General features: G+C 40.1%; 1 protein-coding gene across 1 annotated transcript; it reads left to right on the top strand.

Moving 5' to 3' along the window:
- The first annotated feature begins 256 nt into the window (after window positions 1–256).
- Window positions 257–9,107, top strand: mvda (mevalonate (diphospho) decarboxylase a). Its single transcript, XM_034189222.1, has 10 exons — window positions 257–347; window positions 442–512; window positions 3,409–3,523; window positions 3,607–3,753; window positions 4,483–4,682; window positions 4,852–4,926; window positions 5,027–5,245; window positions 6,822–6,937; window positions 7,072–7,180; window positions 8,874–9,107. Exons 1-10 carry the CDS (start codon window positions 281–283, stop codon window positions 8,952–8,954), a joined length of 1,200 nt encoding a protein of 399 aa, XP_034045113.1. The 5' UTR covers window positions 257–280; the 3' UTR covers window positions 8,955–9,107.
- The last annotated feature ends 4,868 nt before the right edge of the window (window positions 9,108–13,975 follow it).

Below are 13,975 nucleotides of genomic sequence, written 5' to 3'. Positions count from 1 at the left end.
GGGTGTCGTGTGGGATCGCCTGCTCTCGCCTCGTAGTCACGCGACATTGGTCGCACGGTCTGATTGGCAATTGAGATTTTATACTGAAAAGACTCAGCTCTGATTGGACGGTGCACTTAGCCACGTGTTCCCAACCAACCAATGGAGAGGAAACAAGGAAACTGCAGCCTTTTTGAGTGGTGATGGTAAACAATCCCCGCTGTGCTGTACGTGAAAGTAGTTTGCCCTTGAAAGGAAAATATTAAAAAAAAAAAAGAAATACCCTGGTATTCACAGAACGATGCCTGACGATCGAGTTGACATAGTTACTTGCACCGCTCCTGTTAACATCGCTGTTATCAAATACTGTAAGTATCAAAGTAATGATAATAAAGATTAAGCCACTGTCGAATTCACTGTTAACTTGTCACTAAGAAAACTGATATTTTTAATTTTTTTTAGGGGGGAAGAGAAATGAAGAATTGATTCTACCCCTTAATTCATCTTTGAGCGTCACTTTGCATCAAGACCAGGTACATGTATCATTATGCCACCAGGGTCCGTTAAAATTCTTCATATTTTATATTATTCACCAAAAAAGTACTTTAGTGTTTGAACCCTGAAGGGTCACAATGCTGAAGTTGCTGTTATTTCTATAGCTGGACAGTTTATAAAATGAAATAATCACGATGTGTGGTCCTAGCTTCAAATAAAGGGCTTTACAGCTATTTTTATACACATCACTGTTTTCAGAGACCACAAGTAACTGGACAATCTAAATAAAATGACAAATCATCATTTTCACAGTCATTTTTTTAAGACAAATCGGATCGGTACATGAACATAAGTTAGTGAATATTTGACTTCATTTATGTCAATATTCTTTCTGTAGTAGACAGATGAGTGACCGTACAAGAAAGAGACGAGTGAGGGAAGCCACCAAGACACTCAGACAATGCTAAAGCAGTTAGCAGCTTCTTTGGCTGTATTTGGGGAAAATGGTGCTTAGGCTGACATTTGTTTGCTGTACCTCTGCCACTTCATGGTGGAGTGGTACAAACAGGGACTGATTATACACAAATGCTCATTTGTGCATATTTTCGCCCTGCAGTTAACACAGAGTAAGAAGTAATCCCTGAGCCGTGAGGTGCGTTTGTGTCTGTGCTTATCCTTCGATTCTGTAACGTAAAGTAGAGTGTCTATGACTCCCTGAACAAGAAACCAGTATGGCATAGATTGCATCCCCAGGGAAGGCTAGAGCCCCTTTACAGCTGGGTGGAATGTAACTATGCAGAAAAAGTGTCTTGTCCAAGGACACAGACAGCTAATTTATTACTATTTATTATACAACCCCAAATCAGAAAAGCTGGGACAATATGGAAAATGCAAATAAAATAAAGCATTGCCTTTGACTTCAGTTTAATTGCAGACAGTATGAAGCCAAGATATGTTTTGTGTGGTCAGCTTTATTTAATTTGTGATTATACATTCATTCCTGTATTTCAGGCCTGCAACACATTCCAGAAAAGTTAGGCTGGTCACAGTTCACAGTTCATCTAAATACAAGGATTAAATAGTCACTTTTACAGCCAGTTTTCTTGAGACAAGTTAGGGGATGATTACATGAATATTTCCAGTTCACAGAATATGTCTTCACTTACATCAGTTATTAAGGAATACAAACCGTATGTTACTCTGTCAAGTAGGCAGTTTTTAAGGTTTGAGGAACCATGCTGGAAGCAGACTAGTGAGGGAATCCAGCAAGAGTTGCATGATAGTTCTGAAAGAATTCTAGCCTTCTGTGGATGTCAGTGGAGAAACTGGGAAAGATGAAACCTGTTGCTTGTTTTATGGTTTCAATCTCCACACCCACCCGTTTTCCATATCATCCCAATTTTTTTCTAATTTAGGGTTGTAGATGCTTAATTACTGTTGATTGTGCACCTATACTTAAGAAAGTTCACCAGTAGCATGCATTTCAGAGGCATACCAAAAGACAATCACCATGATACTTGCTGGGGTTTTGTGAAACTGCAATCCTTGCTGGCTGTGACTCTGACAGGACTCGGCATTGCTTTCCTTGAGTCACAAGTCAATAAGCCAATCCAGGAAGTCCTTTTGTTCTGCAGTGAAGAGGCTCGAGTATGTGTGTGATGTCTCCTTGTGAATGTTGGTAGGGTATCAATGGATCCAACAGATAGCATCCTCAGCGATACTTCTGACAGACACACATCTGTCCCCCATCTCCACGTTCTCCACAGAGTTCATATTTTCCTCATTTAGCACAGTTAATAGCCAAACAATGTGTAAATCATCTTCAATTCCCTCTCAGCCAAGCTTGAAGAGAGCTGCCCACTTATTCACTGTCATGTAAGCAAAAGCGTTGCCACCCAATGTTACGACGAATTCCTCATAGATGACCTACAGTATCTTCTTCTGCCTCATCATGAAACAGCTAAATCCTGCTGCTGCTAAACCCCATCTAGTGCTGATGTTGATAAAGGCTAATGTCAATTAAACATCCAGTCTGAACTTAATTCAAAATACAACTGGTTCAGCATTGTGCCACTGAGCATTTGCAACATTGCACTGCATGGCTTAGTTACCTGCAATTTCACAGCTGGGCTTGAACACCCCTTGTGCATCTAATCATCTGAATAGTGCAGGAATTGTAACTTGTCATGTTTTTTTGGGGGGGGGGGGCTTGTCTATGTCTAATTGAACAAATAAACTGTTTCATGACTTGGAATACTACTTGGTGCTTACAACTAAATGGATTAAGATTTGTTATTTACACATTAGCTATATGATTCAAAAGTCTCGGCCTATGATATGTGCAAAATTCCAAATAAATGGACTCTGAGTCTGAACTTTAAGTTTGCCTTCATTATCATTAAAAAAATGTAAAAACAGATAACAGCTTTTGGAGTCAGAACTGTAAATACAAATTGAAAAATTCTGTGCATAGATTTCAGTAGGTGTATTGGTGACTACTGTTGACTATAAAATTATGAGCTTGTGCTCTTGAATTGAAACTAAGTATTGGTGTTTTGTTGCTTCTGTGAAGGATTCGTTCAAAATGTTATGGATAATAAGAAACATGAGAATGGACACGGTAACTGATACCTTCAGTTATTCTCACCAACTCCCATTCCGACCAGTGCACCTCTTATTGCTGTTTGTGTTTGAGTAGCTACGTATGTAGTGCCAAAAGAGCATACATCCAAAAATACATGCTTGATGTCTGTTGGCATGGGTTCTAAATCCCTGATGACATTTATAGAAGATGAAGACTTGCCTTTGAATTTTACCAAATATGTGTTATTGTGCAGTTTGTGAGGATATAACTATAAAATATGAAGTTACTCACTAATCACTATTGGTGGGTATTTATGTATTGATTCAACTCTGTCTCTGTCTGCTGTTTAGTTGAAAACAAAAACATCAGTCGCAACTAGTGCATCGTTTGCCAAAGATCGAATATGGCTCAATGGCAAAGAGGAGAACATAAACCACCCAAGACTCCAGTCCTGTCTGAGAGAGAGTAAGTTGTCTTTGTTTCCTTTTTCTTCCATTGACAGAACTGAAAATATGGGCTGTAAAGTTTCCTATGTGTGTTGTCCCTAGTTCGTCGACTGTCCAGAAAGAGGCATGGGGACAGTGATCGTGATGTGTATCCTCTTGGTTTAACAAACAAAGTGCACATCTGCTCCATTAACAATTTTCCCACTGCTGCTGGGCTTGCCTCGTCTGCTGCTGGATTTGCCTGTATTGGTGAGTACCGTACATGTGTGTTTCAAGTCAGATCCACAGACTCTGCTAAAAGAGGTTATGGGTTTGACCCTTCACTCCAAAGATAATCTTTTACCATGTGCCTGAATGGGCTCCTGCTATGAGGCCTCTCCCTGTGCAAAGGTAAAGGGTTCTATGCCATGGTATTGTCATATATGGTATTGTCATGAGTAAGACCATTTAGCTGTTCCCTTGTTTTTGTATTCGGGTTGCTAAAGCAGATCTGAAGTGGATCTGCATGTTTATTTTTTGGCACACATTTTACGCTTGATACTTCCTGACGCAACTCCACATTACATGGAGAACAGGCAGGGGTAGGGTTTGAACCAGGAACGTTCTGCACCAAAACTAAGTGCACTAACCACTTGGCCATCACCTTGACTTGGTTTATCTGTGAGCTGAAATATGTCAACAGATTCCTTCTGTTGATGAAACTGTCCATAAGGTGGTTCTGTAGTTGTCCAGTACTCAAGTGAACAGACTGTGAACCTGCATCCCTGCCCTCATCCCTACAAAAAAGACTTTAAATGGAAGTTTTAACAAAACCCAAACCAAGTTTGAACATCTAGTTTGACTTTATGGTAGACTCTGAACATAAGCTACATTACGTATGTTTTCTGCCTTGCCATTCTCATTATTTGCGTTTGCATTATTTGTGCATTTTATCCAGCATTCTCTGCTCTTACTCCTTTTGCCATCACTGTTTTGCAGTCTATACGCTGGCTCAGGTGTTTGGAGTCCGAGAGGAATTGTCCGCGATTGCTCGGCAAGGCTCAGGCAGCGCCTGTCGAAGTATGCATGGAGGGTTTGTCCAATGGATCATGGGGCAGCGAGATGATGGCAAGGACAGTCTAGCCCAGCAGGTGGCTCCAGAGATGCACTGGCCTGAGCTCAGAGTCCTTGTACTAGTGGTAAGATTGTGTATGCAGAAAATTTGATTTGACAATAATATAGAGCAGTTTATACCCCAGTGTAAATAATTCATATGGCAGTTTCGTACTATATTATTGATTAGTAGTTTTTTTCATGTTGAACACACACAAAGTTAGAACTGATTTATGGTGGTGTTCTTTATTATAGGCCAGTGACAAGCAGAAGCCAATAGGAAGTACCGCTGGAATGCAAACCAGTGTCCAAACAAGCTGCCTTTTAAAGGTGCGTTCTTCACCCTCAAACACTTTTTGAACAAACCTGTATGATTGGGTACATTGCTTTTACTTACAGCTATATTTGTTGTCTTCTTGTGGTTCTTTAGCATCGGGTTGAGTCTGTCGTCCCAGGGCGAATGTCAGACATGATTGATGCCGTGGTCAGAAAAGATTTTCCCACATTTGCCAAGCTAACCATGAAGGACAGTAACCAGTTCCATGCCACCTGTCTTGACACTTACCCTCCCATCTTCTACCTCAACAGTGTGTCTCATCAGGTCATCAACTTAGTCCATCGTTACAACCGGCACTATGGGGAAACGAGGGTGAGTAACACTAAGGCTCTGTCCATTTAATTATGATCAGCAGCTTTAAAATAGTTATTACTGCATCATTATGATGGCACACTTTAGAAAATAAACATGAACAAGTGGTGTGATGGATTTAGCTAACTCAGACGAGTTGCACATCTCTGCAAATGGTGTTAATACTCTATAAAACTGGCAACCTTTCAGGTAACGTGTTCTATCAAAACCTTTTATGGAATCCTTTGGACGTTGATTGGCAATAATGTGAGTTGCACGTTATCTCTCACTAATTAGCTCAAACATGCAAACCACAGGTGTGATATTTTAATCAGAAAAGAACATTTTCTGGGATTACTGCTTTTCTGGATTTGTAGAGTATCACTATTTATACCAGAAACTGTTAGTGCAACATGGTGCGTTTGACTACTGACAGATCAAAATAATGAAAATGCTAACCACAGTTGATGCTAACCTAATCGTTACTTGTAACATTAACTGGTAACGTCTGTGAAAGCTAATTTTACCATCACTTTCTTTTATACGGCTCATGAGCAAACGAGCCTGCCACCTGGAAATCTTGTTACACATCTGAGCCTCCATCCATCTGACCGCACATCAGTCTGTAAACTTTTAGTTTGCGAACAATAACTAGCGATTACCTTGTCTGATTGAAGCTATTTCTTGATGGTATACTGGGGGAGACTAGAGGAAGTATCCTTTTGAAAATGGGGGTCAGTACACCACATACCAAATGTATAGTGACAGTCTTTCATGATGCAAATAGACCATCTTTAAAGCACCAGTCTTTCGCTATACAGATCATTTCCAGACCTCATTTTCACCTTTACTGTAAAACCATACACCAACTTAATGTACAAGTAAAGGCATATGCCGTGCTTTGAGTTGCTCTTATATCACACATGCACTTGAGTTAGAAAATGTTTGTGTTATTGGCTAGGACAGCACAATATGAGAATGCTTGCTTAAAACACAGTAAAGGAGAGGTTGTGGTAGTGTCTAGCAACATTGCTGATCAGACCTATGTGAGAACAAGTCTGCACATAATAGCTCACGGTGGAATGGGGAAAAAAAAGTAATTATACCATGCTGTCTGGGCACCTATGTGCATGCTTTATTCTGTGATTTCACCTGCTTAATTGTTCACATAGTACACAAAATGTGTTACTTAATGTTACAAAAATCATGACTCATGCTTGAGTTGGTCTGGACAATTTAAGAAGGAAATAAACAATTATTAAATGCACATGTTCCCCGAAAGCAGGTGCTGAAGCACAACTCATCAACACAACTAAGTTTTTTTTTTTTAGTTACGCTCATAATCAATTGTGGCCACAAGTCATTTGTTTTTAAAAGCTCTGTGCAGCTCGGCAGCACCCTCATAAAACGCATCATCCCTTTCAGAGAGAGTGTTGCACACCCTGTTTGACTGGAAATTTTAGGTTGAAGTTGTTGCTGCTCTTCTGCACTCGACCACAAGTGTGACAAGACTTATGAAATTATGTTCACGTACCAAATATTTACATTGCTGTCACATGCATGTTTTGTTTGCTTGTATGTTTTTGTTGTTTTATAGGTGGCCTACAGTTTTGACGCAGGGCCCAATGCCATCATCTTCACCCTACAAGAGTATATCTCCATGTTTGTTCAGGCAGTCCAGCATTTCTTTCCCCCAGACACCAATAAAGAGCAGTGAGTTCATGTTTTCACATGCAAATAACAGCATTGAATGAAACTAAAAGTTTAAACGAAATGTTTCGGTGTGGTTTTTCTTTTGTAAGACTCAGAAATGTGTGCATCAGTCTGCTGCGGCTGTCTTTCTGCAGGTTTATTAAAGGTCTTCCAGTTAGCCCTGTTGTTTTGACTGAGGAGGTGAAGCAGGCCATCGGCTTGGAGCCCATGCCAAAAGGAATTAGCTACATTATTAGTACCAAGGTACACAAACCGATTATTCTGGGAGTCCCTGTAATCATTTTTATGGTGTCGGGTCAGGCCTGGGATCATGCTCTGATACTGTGCACTACCGCATCCAACACACAACAGAACTGTTCTGGGCGTTGCAATCACCCAGTCCGCCAGTCCACCTGCACAGGTGATACGTAGGATTCCCCTTTGCTTTCTTCAGTTTCTGGGGTCCTCAGCACTGAGGCAGGTGACTGATGGATCATGCCCAGAGAAAAAACGCCACATGGCCTAATGTCATAGCTGACAAGCAAGTACTACATTTCACCAGAGAGACCAAATTTTCATTTCATTATATAGTGCCAAATCACACCAAAGTTGCCTCAAGGCACTTCACACAAGTAAGGTCTAACCTTACCAACCCCAAGAGCAAGCACACAGGTGACAGTGGTAAGGAAAAACTCCCTCTGATGAATGACCAAATAAATACCGAAGAATTAAGTTGTCTCCTTACATCACTGGTTACCATCCAGGATTTGAAACCACTGCCTTACCCAACAAGCAGTCCATGCAAACAGAGAACAGATTAGAATCCAGAACACATCTCTGATGAACACCTGAATTCACTTGGAAGGTCTCAAACTCTCTGCCTGCACTCCGCACAGCATTCACAGCACCTGTGTGTAGGCTGGCTGTGAGAACCAGCAACTTATTGGAGATTCTGCAAACACCCTGGATGATTAATTGTGTATGACATATTTGAGGGTTACACAATGTCAAATGACTTATTGTCAGATTCTGTGAAAAATTTGGATGTGTCTGCATCTCCATTCAAGTATGTATGAGTTAGGAGTGTTTTATTTGAAACTGAATATAGCTTTCATAACCATCTATCTGTTCATTAGTTGCATTACCTGCAACAATGAATCACTATGTTTTTATAAGCTTAAAATCCATTTATATCTTTATGAGAGTGGGCCTCCTCATGGAAGCAACCATATTGCACCATCATGTTGCTACAGTAGTCCGAAAAGGACACACATACTCCAGCTTGCACATTTTGCAGTTTTGCTGTTAAACTGGAATAAAAAAGAGGAATCAGTGGTTGCTCCCCAATATGTTGTCTGTTGGTTGGTTGCACACTAACAAGCTTAACAATTGTTTTTGTAAAATAGAGGATTATACATATTGCTTATCACAAGGGGGTATGAATCCCCCTCATTAAAGAAGCTAAAAGGTGAATTTTCAATCTTACCATTAGATGACACTAAATCCTACACATTGTAGCTTTAAATGTAGAAGTATGGTTGAATATTGGCACTCTTATTGTAACAGGGGTGGTTAGTGTGCTTGGTTTGAGTGTGGAAGGTTCCCACTTCAAACCCCTCCCCTGCCACATTTTTCCATGTAATGTGGAGATGCATCAGAAAGGGCGTCTGCCGTAAAACTTGTGCCAGAATCAACATGCATATCCACCTTGGATCTGCTGTGGGGACCCCAAGTGAAAACAAGGGAGCAGTCGAAGGGACTTACTTTTTATTGTAGTACCATGCCTACTTTTGCTGAATTAATCTATTGAAACCTTTCACCTGTTTTGTTTTGTTTTCTGCATTGAATGATGTTTGGGTTTCTTATGTATTACAATAATTTCTGGATTTGAAAATGCAAAGACAGATGTACTAACACTTTGTAGTTGACACTGATGTGGTCTTGTTGGATGTTTTAGGCTGGACCAGGCCCCTGTGTTGTGGAGGATCCTGCTCAGCATCTGCTCAGATCAGACGGGTTTCCAAAGACAACTGTGTGATCCAGTGCATATGAAGATCTACATAATGCAAAACAATATTTTAGCAGATATAATTAGTTTTTTAATTAATTAAAGCAAGAGACAACACACCATGTCTGCATTGTTTTGGCATGTTTGTATTGTTTTCTAGCACTACATATCTCAGAATGCTAGGAAAATAAAATAATTTTAAAAAACTTTCTTTATGGTCCTCTGTAATCTTGGCTTTTGTTTTTTATTAAAAATGCACATTGTGCAGAGTTTTCCTTTCATGCCAGAAACAATGAAACATAATCGAGGAGCTCTTACAAGAGTGCAACAGACCTTTAACCCACAGTGCATCCAGAAACTATTCACAGTGCTGCACTTTTTCTGTTTTTTTTTTTTTGTTTGTTTGTTTTTTTAAGTTACAGCCTTTTTCCAAAATGGAATAAATTCATTTTACCCCTCAAAAGTTTACTCACAATACCTCATGACAGTATGAAAAAAAAGTTTTTTTTCTGAGGTTTTTGCAAATTTATTAAAAATGAAAAAAAAAATACTAAGAAATCACATGTATGTACTCGTAAGTATTCACAGCTTTACCATGAAGCTTAAGATTGTTGAGCTCAGGTGCATCCTGTTTCCACTGATCATGAGATGTTTCTACAGCTTGATTGGAGTCCACCTGGGGTAAATTCAGTTGATTGCAAATGATTTGGAAAGACACACACCTGTCTACATATAAGGTCCCACAGTTGACAATGCATGTCAGAGCACCAACCAAGCATGAAGTCAAAGGAATTGTCTATAGACCTCTGAGACAGGATTGTCTCCAGGCACAAATCTGAAGATCATCCATAAATGGAAGAAGTTCAGATCCACCAGGACTCTTCCTAGAGCTGGCTGCCCCTCTAAACTAAGTGATCAGGGTAGATGGGCCTTAGTCATGGAGGTAACCAGGAATAGTAAATGGACTGCATTTATATAGTGCTTTTCCATCTGCACCAGATGCTCAAAGCGCTTTACAATAATGCCTCACATTCACCCTGATGTGAGGGCGCTGTCATACAAGGCGCTCACTACACACCGGGAGCAATAGGGGGTTAAAGACCTTGCCCAAGGGCCCTTAGTGATTGTCCAGTTAGGCTGGGATTTGAACTGAGGATCTTCTGGTCTCAAGCCCACTAGAACATCACCTCCCCATGGTGACTCCGTCAGAGCTCCAGCATTCTTCTGTGGAAAGAGGAGAACCTTCCACAAGGACAAACATCTGCAGCAATCCACCAATCAGGCCTGTATGGTAGAGTGGCCAGATGGAAGCCACTCCTTAGTAAAAGGCACATGACAGCCCACCTGGAGTTTGCCAAAAAGGCACCTGAAGGACTCTCAGACCATGAGAAACAAAATTTTCTGGTGTGATGAGACAAAGATTGAGCTCTTTGGCATGAATGCCAGGTGTCATGTTTGGAGTAAATCAGGTACCATCCCTACAGTGAAGCATGGTGGTGGCAGTATCATGCTGTGGAGATGTTTTTCAGTGGCAGGAACTGGGAGACTAGTCAGGATTGAGGGAAAAATGAATGCAGCAATGTACAGAGACATCCTGAACGAAAACCTGCTCCAGAGCACTCTTAACCTCAGACTAGGGTGACGGTTCATCTTTCAGCAGGACAATGACCCTAAGCACACAGCCAAGATATCAAAGGAGTGGCTTCAGGATAACTCTAAATGTCCTTCAGTGGTCCAGCCAGAGCCCAGACCTGAACCTGATTGAACTTCTATGGAGAGATCTGAAAATGGCTGTGCACCGACGCTCCCCATCCAACCTGATGGAGCTTGAGAGGTGCTGCAAAGAGGAATGAGCAAAACTGCCCAAAGATACGTGTGCCAAGCTTGTGGCATCATATTCAAGAAGACTTGAAGCTGTAATTGCTGTCAAAGGTGCATCAACAAAGTTTTGAACAAAGGATTTTTTGCAAAAAAAATGTCATTATGGGGTGTTGTGGGTAGCATTTTGTGGGGAAAAATTAATTATGACAATATGTGGAAAATGTGAAGTGCTGGGGGTTGGTAAGGAAACTTTGTTGTGATTTGGCGCTATATAAATGAAAATACATTGAAATTGAATATTTTCCAGATGCTGTATTTGTATTTGTATTTGTAATTGTCAACCTAGGTACGTCATTGGGAGTTAAATGATCAGATTTTGGGAAGTGTCCGCACGACCATTCTCTTGTAGACACAATCAAAAAAAAAAAAAATAAATAAATGATGGGCACTTTATGGTTAAGAATATGTAATTAAAACCATGGAAATAGAGATCTGGAATGGACGTCACATGACTAGCGGCGTGCTGCACGGCGGCCATTATTAAGGGTGGAGAGAGACCGTGAGCCTGTTAAACAGAAGCGAAATGAGAGGAAAAAAGGCAGCCAGTGCTTCACCATCAACTGCACCAACGACAAAAACAAATTCTCCAATACTAAAATGAAGTGTGCAATAGCCTTAATGTAATTATGTAAAATAAATGTCTATTTTAAAGTCGTTATGTCGCAATTTAATATTGCTATACTGAGACTATAACTCAACGCCATAAATTCTTTTCATTAAGCTGCGTTCACATGCATACAAATATGGAAACAAAAATGTTTGAATATATTTATGTAAATATACTTGCAGTTGTTATTTAATGTGATACGTACATGGTGGTCACAGGCGGCATTTAAATTTTAACAGCGTGATTGGAGGGGATGGAGGAGGTACATTTTACCCTGACTGAAGGTCAAAAGTCATTAATTCTGAATGGCTTTATATCTACTTGTAATAAAATGCTAGTAAAAATCATATATATGTTGTTGTCATTAAAAGACTAGCAATAATATTACAGTGGAAAAAGCAGCAAGGTAAATGACCACAATCAATCAATCAATCAATTTTTTTTTTATATAGCGCCAAATCACAACAAACAGTTGCCCCAAGGCGCTTTATATTGTAAGGCAAGGCCATACAATAATTATGTAAAACCCCAACGGTCAAAACGACCCCCTGTGAGCAAGCACTTGGCTACAGTGGGAAGGAAAAACTCCCTTTTAACAGGAAGAAACCTCCAGCAGAACCAGGCTCAGGGAGGGGCAGTCTTCTGCTGGGACTGGTTGGGGCTGAGGGAGAGAACCAGGAAAAAGACATGCTGTGGAGGGGAGCAGAGATCGATCACTAATGATTAAATGCAGAGTGGTGCATACAGAGCAAAAAGAGAAAGAAACAGTGCATCATGGGAACCCCCCAGCAGTCTACGTCTATAGCAGCATAACTAAGGGATGGTTCAGGGTCACCTGATCCAGCCCTAACTATAAGCTTTAGCAAAAAGGAAAGTTTTAAGCCTAATCTTAAAAGTAGAGAGGGTGTCTGTCTCCCTGATCTGAATTGGGAGCTGGTTCCACAGGAGAGGAGCCTGAAAGCTGAAGGCTCTGCCTCCCATTCTACTCTTACAAACCCTAGGAACTACAAGTAAGCCTGCAGTCTGAGAGCGAAGTGCTCTATTGGGGTGATATGGTACTATGAGGTCCATAAGATAAGATGGGACCTGATGGGACAATGGCAAGGCATACTTCAGATTTATATTTTAATACATAAGGATTGTTTATCCAAGTATGTATGGGTTCATTAGAGCTTTTAATGAGCTTGAATACAACTTACAAGGCTTCATTTACAAAAATCCATCAAGAATTATGATGACAGGAAAAAAAAAATCACAGTAAATGAACAGAATGGCATATTTTCTCCAAATTTCCACACTTTACATGAAACATTTTTTTTCTACCTAGACATGTATGGGTTCATTAGAAAGAGCAATTAAAGGGCTTTAAAGCAAGCCTATATTTATTAAAATCTGTTAACAAATAGCGATAATAGAGAGAGAAAAGCAGCACAGTTTGTCATAATTTCCCCAAATTTCTGCACTTTACATAAAGTTTTTTTTTCACCCACACACGCATAGGTTCATTGGAAAGTGCTCTCAGTTGGCTTTAAAACAAGCCCACATTTATTAAAATCTGTTAAGAACTAGTGACGCTAGCGCAAAAAAAAGCGGCCAGTTTATTATTGATGATCAGCACATCTCCACCCTTAATAATGGCGCCTTCCTGTCCTGAGCAACGCTAATACACCCGCTGGCAATAATTATGGAATCACCGGCCTCGGAGGATGTTCATTCAGTTGTTTAATTTTGTAGAAAAAAAGCAGATCACAGACATGACACAAAACTAAAGTCATTTCAAATGGCAACTTTCTGGCTTTAAGAAACACTATAAGAAATCAAGAAAAAAAAATTGTGGCAGTCAGTAATGGTTACTTTTTTAGACCAAGCAGAGGAAAAAAATATGGAATCACTCAATTCTGAGAAATAAATTATGGAGTCACCCTATAAATTTTCATCCCCAAAACTAACACCTGCATCAAATCAGATCTGCTCGTTAGTCTGCATCTAAAAAGGAGTGATCACACCTTGGAGAGCTGTTGCACCAAGTGGACTGACATGAATCATGGTATCAAACTCTTAAAAGAGGGTAAATCATCACGCAATGTTGCAAAAGATGTTGGTTGTTCACAGTCAGCTGTGTCTAAACTCTGGACCAAATACAAACAACATGGGAAGGTTGTTAAAGGCAAACATACTGGTAGACCAAGGAAGACATCAAAGCGTCAAGACAGAAAACTTAAAGCAATATGTCTCAAAAATCGAAAATGCACAACAAAACAAATGAGGAACGAATGGGAGGAAACTGGAGTCAATGTCTGTGACCAAACTGTAAGAAACCGCCTAAAGGAAATGGGATTTACATACAGAAAAGCTAAACAAAAGCCATCATTAACACCTAAACAGAAAAAAACAAGGTTACAATGGGCTAAGGAAAAGCAATCGTGGACTGTGGATGACTGGATGAAAGTCATATTCTGTGATGAATCTCGAATCTGCATTGGGCAAGGTGATGATGCTGGAACTTTTGTTTGGTGCCTTTCCAATGAGATTTATAAAGATGACTGCCTGAAGAGAACATGTA

This window comes from Thalassophryne amazonica, chromosome 2, assembly GCF_902500255.1.
Source record: "Thalassophryne amazonica chromosome 2, fThaAma1.1, whole genome shotgun sequence".
Taxonomy (NCBI): Eukaryota; Metazoa; Chordata; class Actinopteri; order Batrachoidiformes; family Batrachoididae; genus Thalassophryne; species Thalassophryne amazonica.
The sequence above is the reverse complement of the archived record's forward strand: the minus strand, read 5'-3'. Positions and strand labels throughout refer to the sequence as shown.